Source organism: Loxodonta africana, chromosome 25 (genome assembly GCF_030014295.1).
Source record: "Loxodonta africana isolate mLoxAfr1 chromosome 25, mLoxAfr1.hap2, whole genome shotgun sequence".
NCBI lineage: Eukaryota > Metazoa > Chordata > Mammalia > Proboscidea > Elephantidae > Loxodonta > Loxodonta africana.
In genome coordinates, this window is record NC_087366.1 from 26,375,962 (window position 1) to 26,400,726 (window position 24,765).

Sequence of the window (24,765 nt, forward strand, 5' to 3'; positions counted from 1 at the left end):
GTTGCCATGGAGTTGATTCTGACTCCATATGTTTCAGAGTAGAACTGCACTCCAAAGGGTTTGCGTGGCTGTGATCTTGCAGCTACAGATTGCCAGTCCTTTCTTCCAAGGCACCTCTGGGTGAGTTTGACCCACCAACCTTTCGTTTAGTAGTTGAGCACTTAACCATTTGTACCACCCAGGGACTCTGACCACTTAGCCTGCTGTAACACATCCCAAATTTGATGAAGCTTGAATTAGTTCTAAAGTTACAGAGTTTTATTCATTCATTTAGAATAAGGGTTCAAGAATTCCAGTCACCAATGTTAACTAGGAATTTCAAAGTTCCTCTGTCCATAAGGTTGACAGGGTTGCCTGGGACTCTCCTCATGTTGTCCTGATTTGGCTACATTTCCTGATCAAAGACCTGAGGCCAGTACCTTCTCCCACTCCTACTGTCTGTGGTGAACTTATTACCCTCCGTGTTTTGTAAAACATGTACTTTCTGTGAGTGCTGATTATTGAAGTTAGAACGTGCATGGGGCTTAGGAAAAGACAGCCCTTGGCCACTAGGTGGCGCTGCAGATCACATGAAGAGGGCAATGTCCCAGAGCCTGGGTGAGTAGTGTCATTCCTCTCTATGGAAGGATCAAGTGTAGCCTGCGCTTTGGTCCCTGGTGTAAGGAGAGGAGCCCATGATCTATAAGCCCAAAACTAAAACCAAACCAAACCCACTGCCATCCAGTCAATTCCAACTCATAGCGACCTATAGGACAGAGTACATCTTGCCCCTTAGGGTTTCCAAGGCTGTAAATCTTTATGGAAGCAGACTGCCACATCTTTCTCTTGTGGAGCTGCTGGTGGGGTCAAACCACCCACCTTTGGGTTAGCAGCAGAGCGCTTTAACCACTGCATCACCAAAGCCTGGTTTTGTTTCTAGTAACTAAGTGACTGTAAGCTGTAAATTTACTCACCGTTAAGTTTAAGACACTTAAACTCGCAGCAACCAAGTTTTCTCATCTATAAAATGGGCGAAGGGAAGCCTTCTTCATTGAGTGCTTGCTATGTGTGGGTGCTTTACATAGAGTGCCTCTTGGAACCCTCCCTGACTCTGTGAGACTGGTGTTACCATTCCTATTTCATAGTCGAGGAAACAGATTCAGGAGAAACAAGTAACTTCCCCAGAATCATACAGCTAAGCATCCAGAGTGTGGCAGGTGTCAGGAATGGAATCAGGGTTTGGGTTTTCCTCACTCTACCGCATTGTGTGCCACTCCAGGTCACTGTGAGGACCCAGCAGCACCATCTTATTAACCAGCTGCCAAAGTCGATTTCAACTCATGCAACCCCATGCAAGTCAGAGTAGAATTGTGCTCCATAGGGTTTTCAATGGCTGATTTTTTTTTAAGTAGATCTCCAGGCCTTTCTTCTGAGGTGCCTCTGGGTGAACTCAAACCTCCAGCCTTTTGGTTAGCACCTGAGTGTGTTAACTGCTCACACCACCCAGGGACTTCATGATCTTATTACCACACATTAACATACAGAGCTGGTTCTTAACCTATGGTCCACAGAGGTAGAACTGCATTTCAGTATAACTGGCTACCTCTGTAATCCTATGTATTTTATTTGAAATACATTTAAAAAACAATCTGAGAAGGGTCCATGGCACAAAAAATGATTAGACATCCTTGGCTGGAAGGGATCTTAAAGTGTGTCTGATGAGGAGGCTGAGGCCAGACTGGGGAGGTGACTCAGCCATCTACCAAGCCCACTGCTCCCTCATCACAACATGTATTCACAGGAGAACCACAGCCTTCCTGAATATGTGACAGCTGTCAGATAATTCAGAAAAAGGAGCCAAATCAGAGGGTCCATAGAAACCACCAAGCCTGGAGTGGTAACGTGTGTGAGTACCAGATAAAGCCCTTGACAAGAGACGTAGGAAGACTGTAGGCACTGAAGGCTCAGGCCTTCACAGCCTGCTCTGGGACCAGAGCCCGTTTGTGTCTGTTCACATGCACACATGCCCCCAGTAAGGGTTATCAACTCTAACTACAGACAACCTAGCCAAGATGGCTGTGGAAAGAGCCAGAAGCTTTAGACGAGGCAGTAAATGTATTTACACATTAGCCCTCTGGATTGGGAGCTGGGCCTATCTCTTCCTTCCAGTAATTCCAGCTAACCCTCTTCCGGTCCTATGAGTGTTCAGTGGGAGAAACAATAATGCAGAGAAGGCCTTCCTAAAATGACTGCACACGGCATTCCCACATGGAGATGTGCAAGGTACTCCAGGCCTGCAGTGGTACAGATAAACTGACTGTTCCTTCCCCCTTCCTCCGGACGGGGGGAGTCTTGCCCATGCTGACAGCGGGACAATGAAGCAATGGCTCTTAGCTCAAGCTCCATCTCAGCTTAGAATGTCGTAGGGAGCATTTTCCTTCCTGATATCTCCCTTTGCTATTAAAAATAGAGCGAGCTTAGAAACTTAAATTTTACAGTACTTACCCCATCAGAGTAATGTGAGCATTAATTTCATTATGGGCATTTTCATTGCAGCTGAAGAACCAATAGCATTTGGCTGGAACTTACAGCAAGACAGGGCAGATCAAAGTGGGCTGCCCAGGGCAGTGGGACAAGCTCAGGGAGGGGTGGGCACTGAGAAAGAGAGGATCAGTCTGACAGCTGATGCGGTGCCTGAGACTTAGGACATTCCCATCACAGTCCTGGCAAACTGTTAGAAAGGAAGGGCCCAGGATAAAATAATGGCATGTTACAAAAGGTGGCTAGAACCCAGCAGTAGAGACCTGGGGCAGTAAGCCTTAAGCACACAGGCCGGCTGGCAGTGTTACATAGCCGGTCAGTGGGTAGCAAGACTCCACCCCTGACCCAGAGTTTCGGGGCCATGCTCAGGAACCTGGAAGGGGGACAGGAAAAAAGCAGTACCATACTTACAGGGGACAGAATGCTGGGCAAGCTGGGTTGCAGCAACAGAAATCAGGGAGGAGGCTCAGGTGTGTGAACTCAGATGCACAGTTGAGAGGGAAGGGACAGTGGAGGAAGAGGGGGAGCCCAATTGTGAGATTTGAGCAGGGGGCCTGTCTCATGCCGGCCCGAGAGCATTGGCCTGGGGGAGGACAGGGCGCCATAGCTCTCCTGCCTCTGGTGAAAACTGACCACATGGGATCAGAGCAAGTCTGCACCAAAGGTCAGAGAGATGGACACAGGGTCCTATCACTGGATCTCCAGCGAGAGAAAGGAGCTCACCCAAACCCCTAGAGGGCAGTTCCACCAAGGTCTGTAAGACAGTGGAAATCCGTGGGCTCTCCCACCTTCCTCTCTCCCCAGGATTCCTACACCATGGAGGGGACGCAGCTGGGACAGATTGCCCAATCAGCAAGGTAAGCACAGGCTTATTTGTGCTTACTTACTAGTCTGTACTGACAATTCATCTTTGATGTGATGAAACCCATTTGAAATCATGCGCTACAGATTAGTAAGTAAACACAGCTAAGCCTGTGCGTACCTTGCTTACTGGTTAATCCACCCCTTTGTACATGGTCATGAGGGGGTGCTTTGCCCATGGGTGGAGATACTGGATCATGGGGTGCAGGTCTGAAATCTGCCCTGTGCTACCTCTGGGCCCATTTCTGGGAACCTTAGATCGAGACGGTCTAGAGCAAGTGGGGAGAGAAGGGAATTGGCATCTGGCCCAATCCCAGGTTTGTGAGACACACACACACACACACACACACACACTTATTGCCTTTGAGTTGATTCTGACTCGTAGTGACCCTATATGACAGAGTAGAACTGCCCCCATAGTTTCCAAGGAGCAGCTGGTGGATTCGAACTGCCGACCCTTGGTTAGCAGCCAAGCTCTTAACCACCGAGCCATCAGGGCTACATTTGTGTGATGACTCAGAAATTGAGCTGGTACCAGACAGGGCTGATTTCTGACCTCTGTACCAGCTTCAGGGTTTAGTGGCCTCAGTCTCAGTTCCAGAAACAATACCAAGAGCCTGATCAGGTGTGTGGGGCAAATGACAAAAAATCCATTGGCTGCCACTCTGGGAATCCAGACAATCCAGTGATGCCACTGGGAAACTGCGTGGGGCTGGGTGCAAAGATCCCAGGCTGACCTAGGTAGAGAGGAATGACAGAGCTGAGATCAGAGTGGGGCTTAGTATGAGGCAAGACTATTGACCAGAACTGAGGAGTAAGGCAGGAGGTGGAAGCCAGGGGAACGGACTGAGCCCTCTTGTGCAGATAGGAGGGGAAAGCTGAGCACCTGGTCCCATCCTGTTGGCAGCAAGCAGGCCGAGGGAGCCAGGCAGTACCGAACAGGCATTGGCCTGGGCTGTAGCATCCTGGGCTCAGGCAGTTCATCACAGTAAGTCTCACTAGACTAGGGTTCCTGGTGGCATAAAGCCCGCATGTGTGAAGCACCCGTGATTCCAGCTTGAGCATTTGGGAAAGGCTTGTTGTTGTTGGATGCTGTGGGGTTAGTCCCAGCTCATGGTGACCCCATGCAGAGCAAAACAAAACACTACCTTGTCCTGCGCTATCCCCATGATGAGTTGCAGATCCAACTGCTGGGACCCATAGGGTTTTCACAAGTCTTTTTTCCTAGTTTGTCTTGGTCTGAAAGTGCTCCTGAAACCTGGTTGTCATCAGGGCAACATGAAAGCCTCCACGGACAGATGGGTGGTGGTTGCACATGAGGTACCTGGCCAGGAGTCAGGAGTGGATTATCCAATAAGCAAGGTAAGCACAGGCTTACTTATGCTCATTTATTATTCTCTAGTGAACAATTTCACATTTTTTCACGTCACAGACTCTGCCTCAAGGTATGGGTGACATCTGTCTCTCTTTCAACCCCACAGTACCTTCCTACAGAATCAAAGCCTCTTTTCAAATTTACAGTCCCTGACAGGGGCAGATGACTCAGTAAACAAGGTAAGCACGGGCTTACTTGTGCTTACTGACTCATCTGTAGTGAACAATTTCACATGGGTTTCACTTTGGTATGATGTGGTGAAACCCATGTGAAATTGTTCACTACAGATGAGTAAATAAGCACAAGAAAGCCCATGCTTGCCTTGCCTATTGGATAATCCGCCCCTGCTAGAAATTGAACCTGGGTCTCCTGAATCTAAGACAAGAATTCTACCACTGAACCACCAGTGCCCCCCAGGGAAGGCAGAGGCAAGAAAAGTAACTCATTGGCACCCACGAAGTCTTACAGAGATCATCCTCAGGGCATCTTTGTGAGAAAAGACAATCTTTGTGGAAGCAAGATTATCTTTTTCTTTGCTGAGAGAAACACATTTCCTGACTCCATCATTAGGCAATTCCCATTTCCTTTCTATTCCACCAGTCCCCTGTGCACGGACCAGGCCTCAGTGACCTGTGAGCTCTGTCTCAAGGCCTTGAGCCCTTTCTCCCACTGCTGTCCTGGAGGCAACTCAGCCAAGAGGAAAGAAAATCCAAATTCACCAATAAATGCAGGCTCCTGTGGAGATGCAGCAAAGAGGGAAAGGGCAAGAACTTCAGGTGGAGTTATTAGAGGCCTTGGGCACAGACAGAAACCCTGGTGGCATAGTGGTTAAGGCTACGGCTGCTAACCAAAAGGTCAGCAGTTCGAATCCACCACGCACTCTTTGGAAACTCTATGGGGCAGTTCTGCTCCATCCTATAGGGTCGCTATGAGTGGTTTTTGGGCACAGACACCAGAACTGATGTTCATGGTTATATTTAAATTCCCCTCTGATGAGCAGAACCCAGAGTTTCTCCTTTTCATCTATGTCCAGCTATATCACTCAAGGAGGGTAATTTGTTTGGCATTCAATAGCAGAAGCCTAACTGGGGGTGGGAGGAAGAGGTGGGCAGGTGATGCGGATGCTGTTGGTCTGGGACCAAACGTAGAGAACCACTTGCCCTATGCCATGATCTTTCTGGCAAATAATATACCAAAGACATTAAATCATAGCTCAAGACTACCAGGAAGCAGTGAGGCTCTGGGCTGCACATTTTCTGACTTGAGAGATGGCAGGAAGTACACTTCTGGGCCCAGAGGCAGATTATCCAATAGGCCATGTAAGCACAGTGCTTACTTTGCTTACCAGATCATCTGTAGTAAGCAATTTCACACAGGTTTCACAACAGCTTTGGTGCATACTTTGCTTACTGGGTTACCCGCTCCAGTCAGGGATTGTAAATTTGAAAAAAGGCTTTGATTCTGTAAGAAGGCGCTGTGAGGTTGAGAGAGAGACAGATGCTGGCAATACCTAGAAGCTGAGTCTTTGATGTGGTGAAAAATTGTGACATTGTTCACTACAGATGATCTGGTAAACAAGGTAAATATTGTGCTTAACCTTGCCTATTGGATCGGCCCCTGTCTGGGTCACAAAAGTAGTCAGAGGCATCACCTGGCCCTCCCATCACCTGTCCATGGCTGTCAGCCAGGGCTGCAGAGCCCCTGCCTCCAGCCACATCTCTCCGATAATTGTAATCTCCCCCCTCCCTGCCAGGTTCACCCTGTGGGGAGTGGACAACACGGGACGGCGCTCCAGGCCAAGCGATGTGATCGTGAAGACCCCTTGCCCTGTGGTGGATGATGTCAAAGCCCAAGGTAAGAGATTGAGGCCAGCAGACTGCACAAGGATGGCCTAGAGCCCCCCCCCCGCCCCCCTCCACCACCACCATGAGGAAAGAGGGACCAAGGGAGTCAGGAGGAACAACCTTCAGCATCACCTTTCCAGAAGTATACCACAACCTATGCTCTCTGGTGGAACTCTTCACTGCATCCCATTATTCCACATAGCCCATGCGGCAAGGCACCAGTTGGGCAACCCTAGCATACAGTCATGCACAAGGTACCTGGTGAAGTGCCCACGGCCTCTGCCTCCGGGATACTGATCAGGCCTCTTACTATGTTCATGTGTTTGGGTACATCTGAAAGATTGCTTTAAATTAACGCATATAGAGGCTGGAGATTTAGAATTAACTGCTATATTGACCCCTCCTTTGTGAAGGTGCATTCTTGTCAATCCGGAAGAGTTTGTCTTAAGTCAACACCCATTGCACAGGAAGTGCATCTTTTGGTCCCTCTTTTTCTCATGTTGCTGCTTGGCAGGTCTTGACATTGACCACTGCTCTGTGACTTTTCAGATCCCTGCTCACAAAAATGTATCTGTCCTGGGTACCACTTCTACAGGACTCTAGCAATAATTTTTCTGTTCAACCATTAATATTGATTTCATGGAAATGAACTGAGAGCCATTGGCTGATGCAGAAAGATCAGGTTTTCCAAGTTTCAATAAGAGAGAGTGTGGTCAAGTTGTTTGGCTGGTACAACTCAAACCACGTATATATGGCTCCTGACTCCAGTTGTATCAAGCTAACTATGAAGGACACAATCCCAGAGTGTATGTTCCAAAAGGTGACAACGTGACGGGAAATCATGGAAATGAGTGACCTAGACCTACTGTATTTAAACACTGATGTTTATGTAACACTGTACAGCTTCTGAAAGGATTTTCATCTTTACTGCCTCCTTTAATCTCCATGGCATATGGTGATTTTCAACTCAAAATTCTGATCATACCAAGACCCCTTATTAAAATTCTTTAGTGGTTTGCCATTTATCTTAGGACAGAGAGCAACATGTTTACTAGGATACCAAAAATAAATAAATAAACAAACCCGTTTCCGTTGAGTTGACTCTGACTCATAGCCGCCCTATAAGACAGAAAAGAACTGCCCCATGGTGTGCCTTGTGGATTCGAACTGCTGCCCTTTTGGTTAGCAGCCATAGCTCTTAATCACTATGCCACCAGGGTTTCCTTACTAGGTATATTAGGGCATAAGTGGAAAAGTCCCTGCTCACTGCTTCAGCTCCTTATTGCCCAATTCCCCCAAAAACCTTAGCACCCCAGCCTTACTGCCTGTTTCTCCTACCTGTCATTTCCATTTCCACTGCAAGACCTTTGCATATATTGGCTCATGGTGACTCTAAAGGCGTTCCAGAGTAGAACTGCTCCATTGGGTTTTTTTGGCTATAACACTTATGCCAGGCCTTTTCTTCCATGGAGCTGCTCGGTGGGTTTGAACCACCAGCCTGTTGGTTAGCAGCTGTTCCTCCCAAACATCTATCAGTTGTTATAATCATGTGCTCAATATCCGTCCACCTTACTAGACAGGAAGCTCCATAAGAACAGTGTCCTGGTCTCTTTTTGCCCACTGTTGTGTCCCTAACACCTGGAAGGCAGTATGCTGACCAGATGGTTAAGGAAGAAATTAGACTCTGGAACCAGATTGCCCAGGTTCAAATTTCTGCTCCACCACCTAACTGCTTGAGGTTACTTAACCTCATGCATCAGTTTACTCATTTGTAAAAAAGAGGGCGGTGTTTAACAGCACCCTAGATGAGAAGGTTTTAGCGAGAATTAAATTAGTTAATTCATTTAAAATACTTTCTAAAAAGTGCTTGCCACATGCTAAAAGTTCCCTTGAGTCAATTCCTACTCATAGAGACCTTATAGGACAGAATAGAACTGCCCTATAGGGTTTCCAAGGAGCACCTAGTGGGTTCGAACTGCTGACCTTTTGGTTAGCAGCCATAGATAGCTCTTAACCACTATGTCACCAGGGTTTCCTCAATAAATGTTAGCTGCTATTATTATTGTTAACCAAGCATAGAGTCTGCCCTCTAACAGGAACTTAATAAATATTTACAGAATGAATGAAATGTTGCCTTCATTCTATAGATGTGGAGACTGAGATTCAGAGTAGAGTGAGGAAGCTGAGTGGTGTCACGTCCAACAGAGCCCGCACTCAGACTGATTATCTAACCCTTATTCCTATTCCACCTACAGCGTTACCGTCAGATACTAGAAGAGTTATTTGTAAAAGACCAAAAACCTTCTAAAGATGAAGAAGAAAAGGCCTACATTACAAAAGAGAATCCAAATTAGACACTAAAAGCATTTTTCTTTCAGGAGTATGAGGGCGTACTAGAATATGATAGCAGGATGGAGACCTTTGAGTATAGGACAGACTTGTCCCTCTCTGCAGTGAGTGCTGCCTGGTTTGAAGGACAGGGACTGGATGACTTTTTTTTTTTTTTTGGTAAAAATATACACAACAAAACATATACCCACTCAACAGTTTTTACATGTGTAGTTCAATGACAAAGGGTACGTATGTCACGTGGTGTCCCTTCTCATTTAAAAAAAAAAATTTTTTTTTTTTTTTTTTTTTTTTTTACCGTCACCCATATTGTTTCATCACCTGTAACTTAGGCTCTCTGCCCCCTTAAAGTTCTCATTTGTGTTTTAGAGTTACTATTTTCAATTTGGTCTCATATAGACGATTCTTTAAAAGAGCACAGTGCTAAGGCGAACATTCTTATTTATTTATTTATTTACTTACTTTAGGTGAAAGTTTTCAGCTTGAGTTAATCTCTCATATAAAATTTTATACACATATTGTCATGTGACACTAGTTGCAGTCCCCACAATGTGACAGCACGTTCCCCCTTTCCACCCCAGGTTTCCTGTGTCCATCCAACCAGCGCCTGTCCCTTTCTGCCTTCTCATCCTGCCTCTGGACAGGATTCTTTATTAATTGAACTAAACTGTTGTTTAGTTTTAAAATGACTTCATGGCATAGTATCAGTTCAAGGTTAAAAAAATTGTTTCGAAGCAATAAATTCTGGAGTTCCTCCAGGCTCAATGGATCTAGTAAGTCCAGTTTCCATGAGAATTTGAAACTCTGTTCCCCATTTTTCCTCCTTTTGGTCAGGATCCATCTATTGGGTCCTTGATCAAAACATTGAGAAATCAAAGCTGGTAGTTGGGCACCGTTCATTTATTCTGATCTCATGGCGAAGGAGACAGTAGTTCATGAATGCAATTAGACTTGCCGTCAATTTCCTTCACTGATTCCTGGATCTCCTTCTGTGGACTGGATGACTTTTGAAGGTCTCTGCAGTCTCTTGATGGTGAAAGCAAAGTCTGGGGTTGAAAACTCTCAGATGAGAGACTGTCTGGAAAGGATCTATGACACCCTGTTTTATCATCTGTTGATTTCTTACTCCAAGTCAGAGAGGAACAGGTGATGAGAAGGTGTTTCAGCTATTTCTCTTTTGGCAAGTTTGCTGACATCGTTGCAGGCAGCAGTAAGCACCTTGGAGCTGCTTGCTAAGAAGACAGTAGGCTGGTGGGCCATCAGGGAGGTGATTAGCAGGTAGGAGGGATACAGCATGATGCTACCTGCAGGAATGGATGGATAGAAAGCAGCTCTGGAATGAAGAGTGGCCAACCTAGGGAAGGCTGCCCAGAAGAGACTATGGAACTGTTTTCTCTGCTGGGCTCCTTTGGTTCAACTCCAGTCCCACAGAGTGTGTCAAGATGTGCTCCTGCCTGCTTGTGTTCCCTGCATGCCTGAAATCCCAGCAGACCAGCTGAGAGCAGGAGGCAATTTAGTGCTGTCAAAATGAACTAATATTCCCAAGTCCTGCTATCCTTCAGCCAGGAAGAAGTCCTGGACAGGGCACATGTGGAGATTAATGAGTTAGACTAATTGAGGGTATCCTTGCAAATTAATACAGTTCTAGCAAAAAAACATATGCTTTGCTTCCTTCAAACCCAGGTGGTGATCGTAAATATAGCTCACTTGGATCTGAATTTAACTCTAATAACAAATGGGAATTACCTTTCAGGTGACCCAAAGCATGACTTCAACTCCTAATTATCTATCAAGAAGTCAGACTCCATTCTTTCTATGAGCATTTTTCTTAAGCTGGATACTTTTCATGAAGAATTTTATCACTTCATGGCAGTAAAGCTGCTGTGCATGTAAGTTTGTACCAATGTTTTACTGAAGCCAGCCTTCCCCTAGTAGGGACAAGCTTCTTGCTTACCCTCCAAGGAGACTTTGTGGTGCAGAGGTTAAAGTGCTCAGCTGCTAACCAAAAAGTTGGCAGTTCCAACCCATCAGCCGATGCTTGGGAGAAAGATGTGGCAGTCTGCTTCCATAAAGATTTACAGCGTTGAAAATGCTATGGGGCAGTTCTATTTCTGTCCAATACGGTCACTATGACTCGGAATCGACTCAACAGCAGTGAGTTTTCTTTGTTTGTTTGTTTTTTATTCTAAGGGTTCTTTGTGAAGCTGTACTAAGCTTTACTTCACTTAGTAAATACTACAATACTCCCCCAAATACCCGTTCTCCTTTCCTTGATGTCAAACATAAACGCTTATCCAGTCGTTCATTTGCTCATTCCACAGCCATTTGTTGAACCCTGATTTAGGTGCTAAACAAACAAAAATAATTAGACTCAGAATCTGTCTTCAAGGATTTTATAATCTGATTTTATGAATTTATTCATTCATCCCATAAATATTACCAGAACCAAACACCCATTGCTGTCAGTCAATTTCAACTCAGCAACCCTACTTTTCTAAATACCTTTTCTAGCCATTAGGGGCAAAAATCCCTGCCTCATGGAGTTTGTATTTCAGTACAGATGACAGACAATAAAAAATAGTAAAATACATAATATTCCAGGTGGAGATAAATGTTGTGGAGACAAATAAGCAGGAAAATGGGATAGGAAGTGCAGTGGGTGGAATTTTAACTAGAGTGGTTTGGGAAGAAGGTGAATGAGGAAGTCACACAGTTATCTGGGGGAAGATCACCCCAGAAAGAGAGGCAGCAGAACAAAGATTCTTGACATGCTTGAAGAAGAGAAAGGAGTGTGCTGGAGTGGAATGGTGAGAGGGAGAGTCCCAAGAGAGGAGCTCTGAAAGGTAATGGGACCAGGGTAAGGAGCTGGCCTCTGCCTGGGATTGGGATGGAAAGCTCTGGAGGACTTTGAGCAGAAGAGTGACTTGGTCAGGCAATGTTTTACAGGGTCATACTGATTGCTGTGTTGAGAATGGATTCATAATAGGGGATCAAAGGTGGAAGTGGGGAGACCAATTAGAAGTCTATGGTAATACAGAAGAGAGCTGATGTTGTGTTAGACTAAGATGATAGTGATTCTTACCATCAGGGTTTTCACTGGCTGATTTTCAAAAAGTAGATCACCAGGCCTTTCCTTCTAGTCCATCTTAGTCTGGAAGCTCCACTGAAACCTGTTCAGTATCATAGCAACATGCAAGCAAAGTCCCCACGGGCAGTTAAGTGGTAGGTGTACTTGAGGAGCATTGGCTGGGAATTGAACCTGTGTCTCTAGCATAGAAAGGGAGAATTCTACCACTGAACCACCACTGCCCTTGATAATAGTGGTAGAGGTGGTGAAAAATGATCCAATCCTGAACATAGTTTGATGGTAGAACCAAAATAATTTGCTAATTGATTAAATGTAGACCAGTGGACCGTGAGAGAAAGAAGAGTCCTATCAGTCTTATCGTATATTGTGAAAAATGCTTTAGAGGGTATATACAGAATGCTGAGGGAACAAGAGAAGAATCATCTGGGACAACACCTTGTGATTGTTTCCCTCCAGACCTCAGCAGCCTAGGTGAAGAAAGAGAAAAGGCAGAAAAGGGAGCAAGCTAGTTGACAGTGCTAGCAAAGGGCCATGTGGATTCAGTTAGGTAGGGAAGGAAATAAATGCAGGGATGATGCCAGGAGAGACAGAAGAGCCAAAGAACTTGAGTTCCCATAAGATTGAAGAACAGGTATAATAGCAGTAAGAAGTACAGGAGCTGTGAAAGGAGGTTGTCTTCAGGGTATATGATATTAAGATTTACCTTTTCAAAGGTGGGGCAATTCTTGGGTACAATGATTGGCTTTTGGTGGCGTGGCCTGCAGATTTAAAGAGGTCTTTCACTTGGTGAGTGATGATAAGAAATGAGGTGGAGAAGATAACTATGAACCAGATACCAAATTCTTCCATGGATGCAGAAGAATGGTCAGGAGGAGATTATGTGGAAATTAGGAGAGGCAGGTGGCAACCATGAGTTTTGAAAGTGGAAGACTTTCTACCTGAAGACAGAGGAGTAATTGCTTGCAAGTGGCCATGGGAGACTGTGAGACCACTGTTTTCTGGGGTGTGTGAGAAGGATCCCTCCATACTAGAAAAGGGCTCAGGCAGGTTTCAGCTAACGGAGGGATACAGAGGGAAGCAACAGTGTGTGCCAAGGTCAAGAGTGGAAGGGAAGTTGTTTGCCATGTAATAATGCTGATTTCAGAGGAAGACAGGGAAGTTTTGAGAGGATGTGTTAGTATAGAACGATGATTCTCAAATACTGTGGTTCTCATCATCAGCATCAACATCATCTGGGAACTTGTTACAAATGCAAATTCTCAGGTTCTACCCTAGACCTGCTGAATTAGAAACCCTGAGGGTGGAGTCAGCAACCTGTGTTTTAACAAGACTTCCAGGTGATTCTGATGCACACTCAATTTTGAAACCCGTGGAGTGGAGGAAACACAGGGCATCATGGTAAAAAAGCACAGAAAGAGGGTAAAAGGGACAAGACAGACTGGGTTGGGGGTCGGGAGAAAGGGACCTTGCCATTTTAAGGTCAGGTAGGATTTGTTGTCTTCAAGTTTTCATATGGAATTCTATAGTCAGTTACTTCAGTGTTGGACAGACCGAGATTGCAGGTAGCTCTTGGGGAATAACGAAAGTAATGTGTCAGGACCTCTGTTTAGGGGACTTTTGTTATGACAGCTAAGGAAACCATTGATGAAAGGTATAGATGCTTCCCAGGATTCTTATTTCACAGTAAAAAAATAAATAAAAATAGCTGTCCATTGGGGATGGGAAGGCTCAATTTTGCCCCTGGAATCACTTCTCTCATTTAAATTAGACTATTTTTCCCAGTGCCTTGGACTCCTTGTTTCAGTCTCTTCCTCTCTCTGTCTCCCTCTCTCCTTGTCTCTCTGTCTCTGTCTCTCTGTCTCATAGCATTGGGAAAAGCATGATCTAGTAGAGAACAGGGGCCCTGGTGGCTTAACGATTAGGAGTTCAGGCTGCTAACCACAAGGTCGGCAGTTTGAATCCACCACGCACTCCTCAGAAACCCTATAGGGCATTTCTACTCTGCCCTTTTTTTTTTTCTATAGGGTTGCTATGAGTTGAAATCAACTCAACGACAATGGGTTTGGTTTTTTGGGTTAGTAGAGAACATGTAATAATAAAAATATATTACCAGCACTTGTCCTACTGTCCCCCTCGCTTATCTTATTCCAGCCACCCTGGCCTCCTTGCTGTTTTCAAATATGCTGGCTGTCTCCAGCTTGAGAGCCTTTGAGCTGGCATTTCCTCCCCTTGACGAGTTCTTCCTCCCAGATATCCCCATAGCACATTCCCTCCCCTCCTTCAAGTCTTGGCTCCAATGTCACCTTTTCAATGAGACATACAATGACCACCCTAATTAAAGCCACAATGCCCCTCACCCCAGTGCCCCCAATCTTCCTTCTCTTGTTTTATTTTTCTAAACCACTTTCTAACACACTATATATTTTACTTATTTATTATGTTTATTGTTTAACTATCTCCCCCCACTAAACTGTAAGCACCATGAGTGGGAGGATTTTGTTCAAATTGAATAATTGTTGTATATGTGGTTAAAAAAAAAACAGTTGCCATCAAGTCGATTCTGACTCCTGGCAACTCCATGTGTGTAGGGTAGACTGGGATCCATAGGGCTTTCAATGGCTGTGATCTTTCAGAAGTAGATCATCAAGGCCTTTCTTCCAGGTGCCTCTGGGTGGATTCAAGCTGCCAACCTTTCAGTTTGTAGCCAGGTGCTTAACCCTTTGTGCCACACAGGGACTCCATATATACGGTAAAAACACACAAAAAAATTTTACTGAATGAATGAATATATGTACGCTTACTATGTCCTGTTACTGCCCTAAAGAAAGGTTTTACATTTAATATCACTCTTATTCTCACAAAAATCTTGAAAATCATTGAACAGACAAGAAAACTAAAACCCAAAGAGATTAAGCAACTCTGGTCCGAGGACACACAGCTTTTGTGGTGCGGGTCAGCTCTGTTTGTTCTTAACCCTATCCTTGAGGCTGAGGGTCTCAATTCCAGCACTCCTAATGTATTCTGCTGCCTGAGAGATGTCGGTTCCCTTCTGATAATTCAGTTTTCCTTTTTTGTGATGAGACTATGGATACAGGCTTCTTGACATCTTTTTCACCATTATTTTACTTACTCCTGAACATCATGCGCCTTAAAGACAGGGAAGACAGATTTCTATCTTGGATAACGCAGAACTTCTTTGAAACTGAAAGATGGGTAAAATGAGAACTAAAAATATCTTATATTCTTTTCCATTCTTTGAGTTAGCAGGTTCTTGAGATGCAGTGAAGGCTAATGAAATAATACAGTGAAACCTGTGAGAGGAGGCACTCAACGAGACTGCCTTGTTTTTCTTGGTCTCTTAGGTTTATCTGCCTTTGGCGGGGTGCAGTTTTACTGCTTTCCTATTCCTCGTTTTAGTGGAAAATATTTGAGTTTTCCTTCTCTAGGGGGTTTTGCCTTACACAGGTTCCGGTGTTCACAGGTTTTACTGTATCTCTAGATCCTCTCAGTGGAGAAGGGAAGAGTCAGAAAGGCCCATGCTCTAGGAGCCTGGCATGCAGATCTTGCTGAATACAGCACCCCGTTTACTGATGTAGGCTCGTAAGCACACCTAGGGGTTAGATTATCTTGATTACTTGGGTCTATCCCACCTGGTCTCAGGCACATATGCTGCTGATGATAGGAAGCATCAGTCTCTTCTAATTGTACATTACTCTTGTGATATGAGAATGGTAAATAAGTCAAAAGACACCTTCTCAGCCATCACTGTTCCTCAGTGGAGACTGTCACAACCAGGGCATGGGCCTGGGACTGTTATTTTCCACAACCAGAAATTAGAAAAAGGAGCCCTGATGGCACAGTGGTTAAAGCAATTGACTGCTAACCAAAATGTCGGCAATTTGAAACCACTAGCAGCTCCAAGCGAGAAAGATGTGGCAGTCTGCTTCTGTGGAGATTTACAGCCTTGGAAACCCTATGGGGTAGCTATGAGTCAGAATTGACTCAATGGCCCTGGTGGCACAGTGGTTAAGAGCTTGGCTGCTACCCAAAAGGTCAGCAGTTTGAATCTACCAGCTGCTCCCTGGAAACTTATGGGGCAGTTCCATTTTGTCCTATAGGGCCACTATGAGTTGAAATGTCTCAATGGGAATGGGTTTTTTTTTTTTTTTTCTGTCATTCTCTCAGCAAGTACTCCCTGTCTCCCATGAGTCACAACACAGTTCTTGGATTAGCCCCTCTGCGTCCTCATATTTCAACTCCAGAAATGATGAACTCTTGCCAACCTAATAGGACTCCTTCTACTTGATATATATGGTTCAACCAAATAGATCAATGTTTTCTACTAGAGATAGTCACCCCAGGTTTGCCACCCTTAAAACCCTGCCTCCTGGTCTTAAATTGGTTAAACTTCACCAACCCTGGAGCATTGGTGCAAAATAGTAGTGGCATATAGACATTTTAAATCTTGACTCTGGCCTAATCTGCCAGGTGACCTAGGTCACCTGGACTCTCTGAATGTCCTCTTTCCTAAAACAGGGACATTCATTCCCATCTTGCAGTAATGTTGTGATAACTGGAACCCACATATGTAAAGTTCTTGACATCCCATGGGCCTTTAATAAATAACTAGGGATACAATAACTATTTTTAAATCACTGTCCTCTTTAACTCTTGATCTCAGAAAGGGAATTTTAACAACCTGAAGATCTAAATGGATTTATAAGCTGAGATTTTTTTTCTCTCCTTCAGAAATTTATACACAAATTGTTTTGTAACATTGGTTGGAATCCCCGCAATGTGTCAGCACTTTCCTCCTTTCCCTTTCCGCCTGTCAAGTATGGGAGGCCTAATGGTTTCATGTCCCTTCCTGCCTTCTTGTCTTTGCTTTTGAGCAGGTGTTGCCCATTATATCTCAAAAGAGATTGACTTAAAATGCAAAATAATCTTGTAGATTGAGTCCTGCCTCATTAAGAAAACTGCCTCTAATCCTGTCCATTAACATCATGTTGTTGTTGTTGTTAGGTGCTGTCAAGTCGGTTCAGACTCTGAGTGACCCTGCGTACCAAAGAACGAAACACTGCCCGGTCCAGCGCCGTGCTCACAATCGTTGTTATGCTTGAGTCTGTTGATGCAGCCACTGTGTCAGTCCATCTCATTGAAAGTCTTCCTCTTTTCTGTTGACCCTGCACTTTACCAAGCATGATGTCCTTTTCCGGGGACTAATCCCTCTCGACAACATGTCCAAAGTATGTAAGACGCAGCCTCGCCATCCTTGCTTCTAAGGAGCATTCTGGTTGTATTTCTTCCAAGACAGGTTTCTTCCTTCTTTTGGCAGTCCATGGTATATTCAATACTCTTCATCAACACCACGATTCAAAGGTGTGAATTCTTCGGTCTTCTTTATTCATTGTCCAGCTTTCCTATGCATATGATGCGATTGAAAATACCATGGCTTGGCGCAGGCACACCTTAGTCTTCAAGGTGACTTCTTTGCTTTTCAATGCTTTAAAGAAGTCTTTTGCAGCAGATTTGCCCAATGCAATGTGTCTTTTGATTTCTTGACTGCTACTTCCATGAGTGTTGATTGTGGATCCAAGTAAAATGAAATCCTTGACAACTTCAATCTTTTCTCCGTTTATCCTGATGTTGCTCATTGGTCCAGTTGTGAGGATTTTTGTTTTCTTTATGTTGAGGTGCAATCCATACTGAAGGCTGTGGTCTTTGATCTTTATCAGTAAGTGCTTCAAGTCCTCTTCACTTTCAGCAAGCAAGGTTATGTCATCTGCATAACGCAGGTTGTTAATGAGTCTTCCTCCAATCCTAATGCCCCATTCTTCTTCATATAGTCCAGTTTCTTGGATTATTTGCTCACCATACAGATTAAATAGGTATGGTGAAAGGATACAATGCTGACACACACTTTTCCTGACTTTAAACTCAGTATCCCCTTGTTCTGTCTGAACAACTGCCTCTTGATCTATGTACAGGTTCCTCATGAGCACAATTAAGTGTTCTGGAATTCCCATTCTTCGCAATGTTATCCATAATTTATTATGATCCACACAGTCAAATGCCTTTGTACAGTCAATAAAACACAGGTAAACATCCTTCTGGTATTCTCTGCTTTCAGCCAGGATCCATCTAACATCAGCAATGATATTCCTGGTTCCATGTCGTCTTCTGAATGGGCCTGAATTTTTGGCAGCTCCCTGTCAATATATTTCTGCAGCCACTTTTGAATGATCTTCAGCAAAATTTTGCTTGCATGTGATATTAATGATATTGTTCCATAATTTCTGCATTTAGTTAAATCACCTTTCTTGGGAGAAGGCATAAATATGGATCTCTTCCATTTGGTTGGCCAGGTAGCTGTCTTCCGTATTTCTTGGCACAGACGAGTGAGCACTTCCAGCGCTGCATCTGTTTGTTGAAGCATCTCAGTTGATATTCCATCAGTTCCTGGAGGCTTGTTTTTCACTAATGCCTTCAGTGCAACTTGGACTTCTTCCTTCAGTACCGTGGGGTCTTGATCATATGCCACCTCTTGAAAAGGCTGAACTTCGACCAGTTCTTTTTGGAATAATGACTGTGTATTCCTTCCATCTTCTTTTGATGCTTTCTGTGTTGTTTAATATTTTCCCCATAGAATCCTTCACTATTGCAACTCAAGGCTTAAATTTTTTCTTTAGTTCATTCAGCTTGAGAAATGCTGAGTGTGTTCTTCCCTTTGTTTTTCTATCTCCAGCTCTTTGCACATGTCATTGTAATACTTTGTCTTCTTGAGCTGCCCTTTGAAATATTCTGTTCAGTTCTTTTACTTCATCATTTCTTCCTTTTGCTTTAGCTACTCAACATTCAAGAGCAAGTTTCAGAGTCTCTTCTGACATCCACTTAGGCCTTTTCTTTTTCTCCTGTCTTTTTAAAGACCTTTTGCTTTCTTCATGTATGATGTCCTTGATGTCATTCCACAACTCATCTGGTCTTCAGTCATTAGTGTTCAACGTGTCAAATCTATTCTTGAGATGGTCTCTAAATTCAGGTGGAATATATTCAAGGTTGTACTTTGGCTCTCTTCAACTTGTTCTAATTTTCTTCAGTTTCAACTTCAACTTGCATGTGAGCAATTGATGATCTTTTCCACAATTGGCCCTGGCCTTGTTCTGACTGATGATATTGAGCTTTTTCTTCGTCTCTTTCCACAGATGTGGTCAATTTGATTCCTGTGTATTCCATCTGGTGAGGTACATGTGTATAGTCGCTGTTTATGTTGGTGAAAAACGGTATTTGCAATGAAGAAGCTGTTGGTCTTACAAAATTCTGTCATGCAGTCTCTGGCATTGTTTCTATCACCAAGACCATATTTTCCAACTACCTATCCTTCTTTGTTTCCAACTTTTGCATTCCAATCACCAGGAATTATCAATGCATCCTGATTGCTTGTTCGATCAATTTCAGACTGGAGAAGTTGGTAAAAATCTTTAATTTCTTTATCTGTGGCCTTAGTGGTTGGTGGGTAAATTTGAATAATATATTAACTGGCCTTCCTTGTAGGTGTATGGATATTATCCTATCACTGACAGTTTTGTAATTCAGGATAGATCTTGAGATGTTCTTTTTGAAGATGAAGGCAATGCCATGTCTCTTCAAGTTGTCATTCCTGGCATAGTAGACCATTTGATGGTCCAGTTCAAAATAGCCGATACCAGTCCATTTCAGCTCGCTAATGCCTAGGATATCAATGTTTATGCATTCCATTTCATTTTTGATGACTTCCAATTTTCCTAGATTCATACTTTATACATTCCATGTTTAATTATTAATGGATGTATGCAGCTGTTTCCTCTCATTTTGAGTCGTGCCACATCAGCAAATGAAGGTTCAGAAACCTTGACACCATCCACATCATTAAGGTGGACTCCACTTTGAGGAGGCAGTCATCTTTTGAGCGCCTTCCAACCTGGGGGGCTTATCTTCTAGCACTATATCAGACAATGTTCCGCTGCTGTTCATAAGGTTTTCACTGGGTGATGCTTTTCAGAAGTAAACTGCCGGGTCCTTCTTCCTAGTCTGTCTTAGTCTGGAAGCTCAGCTAGAAACCTGTCCACCATGGGTGACCCTGCTGGTATTTGAATACTGGTGGCATAGCTTCCAGCATCACAGCAACATGCAAGCCCCCGCAATATGACAAACTGACGGACACGTAGGGGTTTTAACATCATAGAGGTAGAGTTTACAATACATAGGAAAATCATATCAGATGACAAAATGGTGGACAATCACTAAATACTGGGAATCGTAGCCTAGCCAAGTTGACACATATTTTGGGGGGATACAATTCAATCCATAATGGAGACGTTGAAGTATTCATTAGATTTTAGAGATCAGACCCTTGTGGAATATGTTGTAGGGAAAATTTTTTTCCCATCTGTAGGTTCTCCTTTTACTCTTTTGGTGAAGTCTTTTGATGAGCATAAGTGCTTAATTTTCAGGAGCTCCCAGTTATCTAGTTTATCTTTTGGTGTTTGTGGCTTGTTAGTTATGGGTTGTATTCAATTTATGCCATGTGTTACAGCCCCTTTTGTCATCCCTAATTTTTCTTCTGTGATCTTTATTGTTTTAGGTTTTATATTTAGGTCTTTGATCCATTTTAAGTAGGTTTTGTGTATGGGTCCTTTTTCATTTTTTTTCTTACAGATGGACATCAAGTTTTGCAAGCACCGTTTGTTAAAAAGACTGTCTTTTCCCCATTCAATGGCCTTCTGTCCTTTCTCAAGGCTCAGCTAACCACAGGTGGATGGATTTACACCTGGGTTCTCATTTCTGTTTCATTGGTTTATGTGCCTGTCATTGTACCAGTACCAGGCTGTTTTGACTACTGTGGCTGTGTAGTAGGTTCTGAGGTCAGAACCTCCTACTTTGTTCTTTTCCTTCAATAATGCTTTGCTTATGCGGAGCCTCTTTTCTTATAAAGTTTGTGATTAGTTTTTCCATGTTGATGAAGAATGCTGTTGGTATTTGGATTGGGATTGCATTCGATCACTTTGGGTAGGACTGACATTTTCACAATGTTGAGTCTTCCTCTCCGTGAGCATGGTATGTTTTTCCATTTATGTAGATCTCTTTTGGTTTCTTAAAATAGTGTTTTGTAGTTTTCTTTGTACCAGTCTTTTACATTCCTAGTTAGATTTATTCCTAAGTATTTTATCTTTTAGGGGCTATTATAAATGGTTTTGTTTTCCTGATTTTCTTTTCAAGTTCTTTTTGTTGGTGTATAGGAATCCAACTGATTTTTGTATGTTGATCTTATATCCTGCCACTCTTCTGAATCTATTAGTTCCAGTGGTTTTCTTGTGGAATCTTTGAGGTTCTCTCTATATAAGATCCTATGTATCATCTGCTAAAAGGGGTAGTTTTACTTGTTTTTCCAATTTGGATGTCATTTATTTTTCTTGCTGATTGCTTTAGCTAGGACTTCCAGCACAATGTTAAACAGGAGTGGTGATAAAGGGCATCCTTACCTTGTTCTCGTTCTCAGGGGGAATGCTTTCAGCATCTCTCCTTTGAAAATGATGTTGGCTGTTGGTTTTGTATAGATGCCTTTTATTATGTTGAGGAGTTTCCCTTCTATTGCTATTTTATTGAGATTTTTTATCAGGAATGGGTGTTGGACTTCATAGAATGCCTTTCTGTGTTGATTGAGATGATCATGTGATTCTTTTTTTTTTTGCTCTATTTAAGTGGTGGATTATGTTGATTGATTTTCTAATGTTGAACCATCCTTAGATACCTGGCATGAATCCCACTTGGTCATGGTGTATTATTTTTTTGATATGATGCTGAATTCTATTGGCTAGTATATTGTTGAGAATTTTTGCATCTATATTCACGAGAAATATTGGTTTGTGATTTTCTTTTTTTGTGGTGTCTTTGCCTGGCTATGGTATCCAGGTTATGCTGGCTTCATAGAATGAATTTGGGAGTATTCTTTCCTTTTCTATGCTCTGAAATAGAGTAGTACTGGTGGGAGCTCTTCTCTGGATGTTTAGTAGAATTCTTCAGTGAAACCACCCAGGCCAGGGATTTTTTGTTGTTGTTAGGATTTTTTTTTTTTTTTTTAATTACTTCAATCTGTTCTTTTGTTATGGGTCTGTGCAGATTTTCTATCTCACTTTGTGTTAGTTTGGGTAGTGTCATGGATTGAATTGTTTCCCTAAAAAATATATGTCAACTTGGCTAGACCATGATTCCCAGTATTGTGTCGTTGTCCTCCATTTTGTGATTGTAATTTTATATTAAAGAGGATTAGGGTGGAATTGTAACACCCTTACTAAGGTCACATCTCTGATCAAATGTAAAGGGAGTTTCTCTGGGGTGTGGCCTGCATACCACCAAGAAAGCAGTGCCAGGAGCAGAGTATGTCCTTTGAACCTGGGGTTCATGCACAGAGAAACTCCAGTCCAGGGGAGGATTAATGACAAGGACCTTCCTCCAGAGCCTGCAGAGAGAGAAAGCCTTCCCCTGGAGCTGACGCCCTGAATTTGGACTTCTAGCCTACTAGACTGAAAGAAAATAAATTTCTCTTTGTTAAAGCCCTCCATTTGTGGTATTTCTGTTATAGCAGCACTAGATGACTAAGACAGGTAGGTAGTGTGTTTGTAGAAATTTGTCCGTTTCCTTTAGGTTTTCAAATTTGTTGGAGTATAATTTTTGATGGTATTCTATTATGATCCTTTTTATTCTAACATTATTTTTAACACAGCTACAGATGACAGCTATAAGAGTTTGGTTGTCAAAGGGTTGGCGTAACCTGGTATGAACAGAGAGCACTGAAAAGCCCTTCCCCAAAGCAGACATCAATTGCTCCCAAAGTTGTGAGCTCCATTCATTTAGCTAAAAATTTTTTTATCTATATTGTGCTGCCACTCAGGACATATAAGCAAATAAGATCTGGCACCTGTCCTCCTAAGCAAGTAGATAGGAAAGTAAGAAAATAATTGCAGTGTCTGGGCAGTATGTTGTTGTCATTGTTGTTAGGTGCCGTTGAGTCGGTTCTGACTCATAGCGACCCTATGCACAACAGAATGAAACACTGCCCAGTCCTGAGCCATCCTCACAATCGTCGTTATGCTTGAGCTCATTGTTGCAGCCACTGTGTCAATCCACCGAGTTGAGGGTCTTCCTCTTTTCTGCTGACCATGCCACGTCATTAAGGTGGACTCTACTTTGAGGAGGCAGCTCTTCCCCGGTCATCTTTTGAGTGCCTTCCAACCTGGGGGGCTCATCTTCCAGCACTGTATCAGACAATGTTCCGCTACTATTCCTAAGGTTTTCACTGGCTAATGCTTTTCAGAAGTAGACTGCTGGGTCCTTCTTCCTAGTCTGTCTTAGTCTGGAAGCTCAGCTGAAACCTGTCCACTATGGGTGACCCTGCTGGTATCTAAATACTGATGGCATAGCTTCCAGCATCACAGCAACATGCAAGCCCCCACAGTATGACAAACTGACAGACACATGTGGGCTGGGCAGGATAGGGACAGAAATTTATTCATTTTAACCCAAGAATCTACTACAGTGATGGCTCTGTCATTATCAGCTGCCCTGAATACACTTGGAATTGGGGCAAGGAAATAGGTTGCTTTGCTTTTAAGCCACGAGGTGGTCAGGTGGGTAAAGCTTGGGCTTGGGAACCTATGGACTCAGTTTCTTCATCCCCAGAATTAACAATGGGTTTGAAACAAACCATGTCTCTCCAGATTTTTATTCTCAGATATTTAGGGGGAAATACAAACACATCCTTCTGACAGGTTTAATGAGAAAATGTTTAATGATAAAGTGCTCTGAGCTCCACAGGAAAAAAAATTCCAAGACTTCACAAGGTCATTGCCACTTTTTCATGTCTCTAAGTTTATTCTGAAAGAAGCCCTGGCAGCACAATGGTTAAGCACTAGGCTGCTAACTGAAAAGTTGACAGTTCAAACCCACTCAGTGACTCCTTGGGAGAAAGTCCTGATGATCTGAGCCCATAAAGATTACAGCTTAGAAAACCATACAGGACCCTTCTACTCTGCCCCAGGGATCACTATGAGTCAAAATTTAATCAAGCGCACCCAACAACAACAACAGGTTAACTCTTACCAATGAATGCCTTTGAGACAGAAATACCAGAGATACAAATTAGACTGAAAGATCACCCATTATGAACTGCAGAATGTACTGGATTCGGTTTATGTGTCACCCCAGATCTGCACCCTTGCCTTCTTATCTGGTCTGAGTGGTTCTAGCAAAGGCTTTTGTGTTCCTGCAGTCCTGGGGTCAGGTCACCCTGGCACCATGGCCTCTCCAGGCTGACAGGTGTGTGGTCCTTCATACTGCTCAGGCATGGCCGGAAAGCACTCACCTCATCCCCAAGCCAAATGTCTGTCACCAGCTGCCCAAAGCTTCCCTGTTGTCTTTGTGTGAACCGGGCGGTACCCACGCATATGCAGCCCACAACGGCATGGGAGCTAGTGCCTAATGGGAGCAATCGTGGACCAACAGTGGACAGGAGCTGGAGATAATCCTCTCTTGCAAAATGTAGCTATCAGCTTGTCAGAAAAAATTGGCAGCTCCATAATGCAGGCCGTTATGTTCAGCCTCCCTCTATTTTGCCTTATTTCCCTTTATCCTCAGTCCCACGTCCCTGGGATTGCACTGCCCAATAAGGGATTACTATATGAGCTTTTGCCTCT

General features: G+C 43.5%; 1 protein-coding gene across 2 annotated transcripts in view; it reads left to right on the plus strand.

Annotated features, from left to right (window-relative positions):
- The window catches only part of ASTN1 (astrotactin 1), a 388,929-nt gene that overhangs the window by 355,721 nt on the left and 8,443 nt on the right, over nt 1–24,765 (plus strand). For both annotated transcript variants that reach the window (XM_064276603.1, XM_003410879.4), the window contains exon 21: nt 6,510–6,610. In XM_064276603.1, the coding sequence (XP_064132673.1) occupies nt 6,510–6,610 (101 nt within the window). The remainder of the gene's footprint in view (nt 1–6,509; nt 6,611–24,765) is intronic.